The sequence below is a fragment of the Argopecten irradians genome, chromosome 9, assembly GCF_041381155.1.
Source record: "Argopecten irradians isolate NY chromosome 9, Ai_NY, whole genome shotgun sequence".
NCBI lineage: Eukaryota > Metazoa > Mollusca > Bivalvia > Pectinida > Pectinidae > Argopecten > Argopecten irradians.
The window spans coordinates 17,412,347-17,421,816 of NC_091142.1; the positions used below are offsets into that span (position 1 = coordinate 17,412,347).

General features: G+C 38.5%; 1 protein-coding gene across 1 annotated transcript; it reads left to right on the plus strand.

Annotated features, from left to right (window-relative positions):
- Positions 1 to 523: 523 nt before the first annotated feature.
- LOC138331649 (sperm-activating peptides-like) lies at positions 524 to 2,787 on the plus strand. Its single transcript, XM_069279372.1, has 3 exons — positions 524 to 1,014; positions 1,617 to 1,728; positions 2,503 to 2,787. The coding sequence occupies exons 1-2, from the start codon at positions 599 to 601 to the stop codon at positions 1,717 to 1,719; spliced, it is 519 nt and encodes a 172-aa protein (XP_069135473.1). The 5' UTR covers positions 524 to 598; the 3' UTR covers positions 1,720 to 1,728; positions 2,503 to 2,787.
- Positions 2,788 to 9,470: the final 6,683 nt, after the last annotated feature.

The window sequence follows — 9,470 nt, forward strand, 5'->3', positions numbered from 1 at the left end:
CCACCACATCAACCTGATTCTTGCTTAAATGACCCTAAATGTTAAAAGGACAGATGTTAAGATTAAAAAACATCCATTGTTGTTTGAGTAACCGCGGACATTCACTGGGATTCTGCGAACATTTTTAATATACGTTCTGATTACAGTTTTACAAAGATACAAAAATGTGATCGAAACAATTTAATTGGTTTCTGACGATTTAAATATGTTATTTCATTTGCCATTGTTACATTTGTATTCAAAATATGATAAAAAAATCATTAAACAATAAGTAAATTTTTCATGTTAATTGCCCGTGCACTATGATTTAAAATTATGTAATACACTTGCTCTGCTGCATGCTGACAACGTCTAAACTCGCAATTTCCTGGTGACCACTAAAACGAGTTATTTCCGCTGTCTTTTCTTACCACAAGCGCTTTCCAGCTAAACGCTTATTTAATTACTTCTCTTTTGCTATAATTATCAACAATAAACCCACGACTATTGGTCAGACCTAGAAAATCTTGGCCACACGACATCGACCTAACCAGGAACATGCTATTCCCCGCCTCTATAAAAGTAAAAATGTCGTTTTCAAACACTATAGTCCTCCATCATGAAGGTCTGCACGCTGTGCTTAGTCTTCTCCGTGGTCCTGCTGGCCTGTTTGGTCACCGAGGGCCAAAGCGGGTTCTTTTCTGCCCGAAAAGCAACCACTTCTGTCATAAGAGGAGCCCGGAAAGGAGCCAGGGGTGTCGCTGGCGCTGCCAAGAAAGGAGCCAGGTTTGTCGGTGGCGCTGTTCAGAAAGGAGCCAGGGTTGTCGGCGGTACTGTCAAGAAAGGGGCCAGGTTTGTCGGTGGCGCTGTTCAGAAAGGGGCCAGGGTTGTCGGTGGCGCTGTTCAGAAAGGGGCCAGGGTTGTCGGTGGTGCTGTCCAGAAAGGAGCCAAGTTTGTCGGTGGCGCTGTACAGAAAGGAACCAGGGTTGTCGGTGGCGCTGCCCTTGGAACACGTGACATGTACAGGAGATATAAGTAATCTTTATTCCTTTTTTATACAAATAAAAATATACCGACCCTTTTCGTTCGCTTTTTTAAATAATGTACATTGTTCATTATCTGTTTAGATATTCAAAATGATTACAAAGCTTTTGTGTAATAATGTAAACAAGATGATTATTGATAATTAGTTTTTCATTTATCTTTCTTTTTCAGAAATGTTATCAATGACATTCATACAGAGAATGTCTCTGCATATGCTATATGTTATAAAAATAATATCAACGATCAACTTAATAGCTCATCATGACACTGCACAAATAAAGAACTAACAACATGATATGTCTTACATGTTTACCTGAGCAAACGAGTTAATTGTTACTTACCAATGTTACTTATGTATCACATGTTTGTTAAAGGCCAACTTCCTTTCTGAAACGACTTTTAATTTTCGATTGATTACACCTTTTTGTCCTATTTGCTAATTAGTAAATACATATTATTTACTATTAAATGGCAAACTATCGTGTGCCTCTTGCTTCATGCTAAAGGCGTCATCTAATTGTTACATGGCTTTGGACATTTGTTAAATGCTGCATGCCAGCGGTGCCATGAATTCATAACGTTGTTATTCACAGGGACATGAGAAGAGCCAATTTGAAGAAATCTAATAAATATTTCCACGCTCGTGCCAATCATGCCGCCCGACACAGACCAGGAGGACGCTGGGCCGCTAATTAGAGTCATCAGGTAAAGGAATTCTTTATTCTACTTTTCAGTATCGTCTGTCAAAAATATATTTACCTTATTACCAACCATCCCGGAATATTGTCTATTTATTTATCATTTACCGTTATTATAGATTGATTTTAACGTCAAGTATTTGAGAAACATAACGTCATATTTTGTCAGTTTCTCAGTTGTCGGTTTCTCTCAGACAAATTATGATGTCACAATCGATATTCATGCAAGGGCATCATCGTCTGATACCCACAGGGGATCTCAATGCAATATACGTATACGTCATGTATATATGCTACACTAGTGACACAGGCGTTTGGCTCTATAGCAGACATTTTTCTTTCTGTGTATGTAAAACTGAGACGTATTAACACACACACATATATATATATATATATATATATATATATATAGAGAGAGAGAGAGAGAGAGAGAGAGAGAGAGAGAGAGAGAGAGAGAGAGAGAGAGAGAGAGTATAGAACCAAACGCCTGTGGAAGTGCGATCACCCGTGGGTCTCCGACGATGCTCTATAAATATGCAAAGGAAGAATGTAAGAAAAAATGGAGCATGATTTTGACTTACACTTATGAGGAATATGAAAGTTTTTATTTTGAAAGTTCTTACATACCAATACGATATACATTTGTAATAAACTTCAGTACTCTTTATACTTTTAAGATTTCAGTTATTGTTTTTTATATTTTTCTTTCAAGTTATTATTACTAACCTTGTGTCCAATCCCTTGTTTATCGACAATATATAATTATGTTTAATCAATCAAGCAATGCACGTGAGAACTGGCAAAGTCGGGTCAGTGGGCGTGGCGCCGAAGACACAAGTGCAGATCAGGTGGCCAACAGGTGGGGACGAAGTAGAGGGGACCCTAATACATGTATCTACCGCCCAAAGAACCTGCCTGTTATATATTGAACCTTGTTTGTGGGCCATGTGGAAGAACTCTTGGATTTTTATATCCGTTTAAGATACTATGATAAAAACGCTTCTTTAAATGACTGTAAACATCATATAATTGATGCTATGGCTTTAATAAATATTTAAAACTACTATATTGTTGTTGTTGTTGTCTTTGTCTCAAGAGCTGAGAATTACAATGAAGTTACCCGCCAGAGCACAGCGTATCAAGGGTATATGAATTCGACGGTGGAGAAAAACTATACTTCAGAAATAATAACCACTTGGCCAAATACTTTGAATATAAAAACGACAAAATAATACACTTCATCATAGTTATGTATTTCCAGGTTCACATTTCCAAACAAACCCGCAAGACAGACCATTGTTCTCCTTCGGACAATTCTCCTCAAGTCATCCTCAAGTCAGACTTTAATGGATGTTGTTTAAAAGAAAGACGGCCTAATAATATAGGCAGGTTTAGCGGACTAGTCCCAGCCCGGAACCACTCAGTTGTCCGCTAGTATATTGCAACACTGATGTTCTGATAGTAAATGTTAATACACAACTTGATGTTACTGGTGTTGTCCTCTCCACTGTTCCTCTCTCTTCTTCCACAGCCACATTGATGCCACCTCAGCTTCTCCGCAGAGCCGCCCTATCAATCTTCTCTCTATGACAGTGATGCCTCATCCTCGATACTCCAGGGGTTCCGATCACTTACGATTAGGAACCCCTGGAGTATCGAGGATGGTGATGCCTATGATCCACAGGGCCCTCCACATAGACTGCCCAACGAAAGCGGGGCTGGGTTTGTAGGTTTACCGTCCTATTATCAGCCAGGGTCATGTAAGGAAGTGCCAGGTTTGTTGGTGGAGGAAAGCCGAAGTACCCGGAGAAAAACCAGCGACCAGCGGCCAGTACCTGGCAACTGTCTACATAGGATTCGAACTCGCGACCCAGAGGTGGAGGGCTTGTGGTAATATGACGAGACATCTTAACCACTCGGCCACCGCGGCCCTAATCCAACGAAAGCACGACAACAAACATCTACAGGTAGACTAATAGTCTAAGAATATTACATTGCCCATACCCGATAGTGTTATCCCGCGGTTGCTAGGGAAAATATTATAAGACTCTTTCATAGTGTAGATATGAAGGATAGGGATATTCTACCCGAGGGTCACAAAATATTGTAAAACCCGAGGCTTGTGATCCCGAGGGTAGAATATCCCTATCCTTCATATTCACGTATGAAAGAGTATTTTTCTCTCATACCTCGACGTTTTCTTGCAATATTACTTCTATTAATTTGAAATCAAATCGAAAAAACGCGACTGCAAGTCAAATCTCCATACATAAAAAAAATTGCGTGATATTTTCAACGCAGATCCCATTGTTTGTATCTTTTAAAGTAAATCCAGCTTAATTTCAAAAAGAAATTGTTATAATTGTGCTTAGAAAATAGTAATTCTGGTGACGCTGTGACGTCACGACGCTTAAATCATGGGTAGCCATGCAATACAGCTTCAGGCGACATCGGTGTATTGCCCTGGACCAGCCAGTATTACACGTGTATGTATGCGAGAAAACTTTTACCGGGGTAGGGAAAAAGATAGTCCGCTAAACCTGCCTATATTATTAGGCTTTTTTAATTTTTTTTTTTTTTTTTGCCTAATATATAGACTATATGTAGGGAAAAAGACAGCTCACTTGTCAACACTATAAAAATAATTCCTAATCTGATTTTTTTTTATATGGGAGAAAAATAATCTTACATGGGTCTGTCAAGTGGACAGGGATATCTCAACCCGAGTGAAAGATTTTGGCTGGTCAACCCGGCCAAAATCTTTCACGAGGATTGAGATATCGCTGTCCACCTGACAGATTGTCCACAATGTTTGATTCTTTTTCTCCCATACTTTAACGAGAAATGGCTAAAATTCAATTGAAATGAACGTCTCTGTGTGTAAAAATGGTCGCCGCATGTATTGATGACGTCACACTCTAGCGCGTGTGAGCTGTATTTTCCCTACCCCGGTTATCTAACAACCGCGGGATAACCTGTCAGGTATGGGAGAAAACCCTGTAAAGTATGAGAGAAACCACATTCTCCATCCTCGTTGCTGACAGTCTAATACCAAATCTCGGTGCTTGGCCTATTTTCGCTCGTAGGCGTCGTTGATACGATCCTCCTACGTCACTGTCAGCTCCACCTGCACAGCTTACTTGTACGATAACGACCAAATTACTATGTCTGGCCTGTGTCCTTCTTTGGTCTCTCTCTGCTGATCTCCATGGTGTCTGCAAGTGCAGAAAGAACCTTGTCGTAACGCCAGGTGTCCGTCCATCCGCTTGTGCCACTGAGCAAGAAAAAAGGATATATTCCAAATTGGTTGGTCTTCCGAAGAGTTTACAAGTTCGGACGTCTGTCGTTCCCCACGTCGCCAAGTTAAATGGAGTAGACAGACTTTAGTTGGAATTGCAGCCTATGAGGCTCCATGCACCGAATGTTATTCCATGACAATTTCTTTTGACGGGCGCATTCCTAATTCATCCAGTTTTCTTGATTCTTCATATCAGTGGCTCTAACCATTCGTGGCCGTTCTTCCATTGCACAAACTTCCTTCTGAACAAGATGTCTCCTCTCTCCCTGGTTTGATGTCCCACACTTTTTTTCTGTTGTCACACCAAGCCCTTGGTCTACCCAAGACTGTTGTTCCAACGATGTTGAAGTTGTGATTCTGCCTCTTTCATAGTCTTCTTTGCTGACCATTTACGTCAGTCGGGTCTAACTTAAGAATACATTTGACAAAATACTAAAATTACACATGTACAAATGTCAAAAAAGAAACAAGCGGACGAACGGACAAATTGAAGGACACAAAAATATCGGATGGAGATCAGCACTTTGAAGGCAAAACATTACAGTAATAATGTAATTAGAGAATTTGTGGGCTTCCAATATAAATCTTCCCAACAAGTTCAATTCTTTCTGACTCTTAGAGTTCAATAATTCGATAACATTGTGAACTGATGGCTTGTACCAATAAAATGTCTTTGTATATTTCATCCTAATATCAGAATAACAGTGACAGACAAGCAGAAAATGATATTCATCTTCAATATCTAATGAATGGTGATGGTGTTTGGAACAATGAGTAATCGTTAGTTTTTGCCTCAGAGGACTTGTGCAAAAGCTGACACAGGAATAAGATCTTGTTGTTATCATATTTATTAATATGACTTAATTATCTCCGATCAGGTGACTCAACTCAAATCATATGTATCATCTCCATTCAGGCGATTCAATTCAAATCAGGTGTATCATTTCCATTCAGGTGATTCAATTCAAATCAGGTGTATCATCTCCAATCAGGTGTATCATCTCCATTCAGGTGATTCAATTCAAATCAGGTGTATCATCTCCATTCAGGTGATTCAATTCAAATCAGGTGTATCATCTCCAATCGAGTGTATCATCTCCATTCAGGTGATTCAATTCAAATCAGGAATATCATCACCAGTCAGGTGTATCATCTCCATTCAGGTGATTCAATTCAAATCAGATGTATCATCTCCAATCAGGTGTATCATCTCCATTCAGGTGATTCAATTCAAATCAGGTGTATCATCTCCATTCAGGTGATTCAATTCAAATAAGGTGTATCATCTCCAGTCAGGTGCATCATCTCCCAATAAGGTGTATCATCTCCAATCAGTTGTATCATCTCCCAATTCAGGTGTATCATCTCCATCAGTGATTCAATTTAAATCAGTGTGTATCATGTTCATTCCAATCAGGTGATTATTCAATAGTTCAAATAGGTGTATCATCTCCAATCAGGTGTATCATCTCCATTCAGGTGATTCAATTCAAATCAGGTGTATCATCTCCATTCAGGTGACTCAACTCAAATCAGGTGTATCATCTCCAATCAGGTGTATCATCTCCATTCAGGTGATTCAATTCAAATCAGGTGTATCATCTCCATTCAGGTGATTCAATTCAAATCAGGTGTATCATCTCCAATCAGGTGTATCATCTCCATTCAGGTGATTCAATTCAAATCAGGTGTATCATGTCCATTCAGGTGATTCAACTCAAATCAGGTATATCATCTCCAATCAGGTGTATCATCTCCATTCAGGTGATTCAATTCAAATCAGGTGTATTATCTCTAATCAGGTGATTCAATTTAAATCAGGTGTACCATCTTCATTCAGTTGATTCAATTCAAATCAGGTGTACCATCTCCATTCAGGTGATTCAACTCAAATCAGGTGATTCAATTCAAATAAGGTGTATCATCTCCAATCAGATGATTCAATTCAAATCAGGAATATCATCACCAGTCAGGTGTATCATCTCCATTCAGGTGATTCAATTCAAATCAGGTGTATCATCTCCAATCAGGTGTATCATCTCCAATCGGGTGATTCAATTCAAATCAGGAATATCATCACCAGTCAGGTGTATCATATCCATTCAGGTGTATCATCTCCAATCAGGTGTATCATCTCCAATCAGGTGTATCATCTCCATTCAGGTGATTCAATTCAAATCAGGTGTATCATCTCCATTCAGTTGATCCAATTCAAATAAGGTGTATTATCTCCAATCAGGTGTATCATCTCCAATCAGGTGATTCAATTTAAATCAGGTGTATCATCTCCAATCAGGTGATTCAATTCAAATCAGGTGTATCATCTCCAATCAGGTGTATCATCTCCAATCAGGTGTATCATCTCCAATCAGGTGTATCATCTCCAATCAGGTGTATCATTTCCAATCAGGTGATTCAATTCAAATCAGGTGTATCATTTCCAATCAGGTGTATCATCTCCAATCAGGTGTATCATCTCCAATCAGGTGTATCATCTCCATTCAGGTGATTCAATTCAAATCAGGTATCATCTCCATTCAGGTGACTCAACTCAAATCAGGAGTATCATCTCTATTCAGGTGACTCAACTCAAATCAGGTGTATCATCTCCAATCAGGTGTATCATCTCCATTCAGGTGATTCAATTCAAATCAGGTGTATCATCTCCATTCAGGTGATTCAATTCAAATCAGGTGTATCATCTCCAATCAGGTGTTTCATCTCCAATCAGGTGTATCATCTCCATTCAGGTTACTCAACTCAAATCAGGTGTATCATCTCCATTCAGGTGATTCAATTTAAATCAGGTGTACCATCTTCATTCAGTTGATTCAATTCAAATCAGGTGTATAATCTTCATTCAGTCGATTCAATTCAAATCGGGTGTACCATCTCCATTCAGGTGATTCAGTTCAAGTCATGTGTATCATCTCCAGTCAGGTGCATCATCTCCATTCAGGTGATTCAATTCAAATCAGGTGTATCATCTCCATTCAGGTGATTCAATTCAAATCAGGTGTATCATCTCCAATCGAGTGTATCATCTCCATTCAGGTGATTCAATTCAAATCAGGTGTATCATCTCCAATCGAGTGTATCATCTCCATTCAGGTGATTCAATTCAAATCAGGAATATCATCTCCATTCAAGTTTTTCAATTCAAATCAATTGTATCATCTCCAATCAAATGTATCATCTCCAATCAGGTGTATCATCGGCAATCAGGTGTATCATCTCCAATCAGGTGTATCATCTCCATTCAGGTGACATAATTATATATATGTAGAATGTGAAAGGTTACAACAGTACAAATTGTCAGCTCCTGTGGTGATGAACACATTAGTTTGAGCTCGATCGTTGTCATTAATAATGTAAAAAGTCAAACTACATAAACCCTATGACATGAAATACCAAGGCCCTGTGTAGCGTTCACATGTATTACTTCCTTCACACCCAGTTTTAAGCTTCCTTAAAATAAAAAAATATATGTGCGATAGTTATGTGTCTGTATATATACAGACACTTTATAAATAGTGTATGTGCTATCAACTCATATACTAATCACTAAAAATATAGATATTATTCTACCCCAATCGAAACAAGATACAAAAAATGCATAACGGAGTCATCTCCAAGACCAAGAAAGTTAAAAAACGGGGCACCATAACACAAGGATCTGAGAATTAGTTACAGTGTATATTATTATGGGTCCACCAGAGTGCCCCGTGACCATTTTTAGACGTTTTAGGGGTCTAGATCAAAAATTGGTTAAAAAACATACTCTTCATTATAGTATTACATTTGTATATACTGAATTCAAAATATGATACAAATTTATCATTACAATTAGTAAAATTTACATATGAATTCCTCGTGCGTTTACATTACGTAATGCACTTGCTCTATTGTACTCCTACACGTGTATGAGACTTATTCCACCCTAATTACATTGCGATACAAAGTTAAAATATCTCGTCGTATTAACCTCTAACATTGTTGGAGTAGCCTTACTGATGTTGACAAATTTTAAACCCATAACTTTCTGGTTTTCAACCATCACACAACAGGATACCATGTTCTATTTTTAATACATCAAGATGGCTGATCCTTATCCTTCTTATAAAGTGATACTTAAATGTACAAATGCGATAGTTTTATATTCATTTAAAATACACAAAACAAGAACCAGCTGACCACCAAAAGGAGTCAGTTTCCGTCGTCCTTCCTTACTTTAAGTGCTTCCCAGCTTAACACTTTAGATGAATAAGTTTCCGCTGTCTTTTCTTACCACAAGTGCTTTCCAGCTAAACACTTATTTAATTACTTCTCTTTTGCTATAATTATCAACAATAAACTCACGACCATTGGTCAGCCCCAGAAAATCTTGGCCACACGACATCGACCTAACCAGGAACATGTTATTCCCCGCCTCTATAAAAGTAAAAATGACG

Coding starts and splice junctions, on each gene's coding strand:
- LOC138331649 (XM_069279372.1), top strand. CDS start 599: ATGAAGGTCTGCACGCTGTGCTTAGTCTTCTCCGTGGTCCTGCTGGCC. Junction 1,015..1,616: donor GACATGTACAGGAGATATAA/GTAATCTTTATT, acceptor TGTTATTCACAG/GGACATGAGAAGAGCCAATT.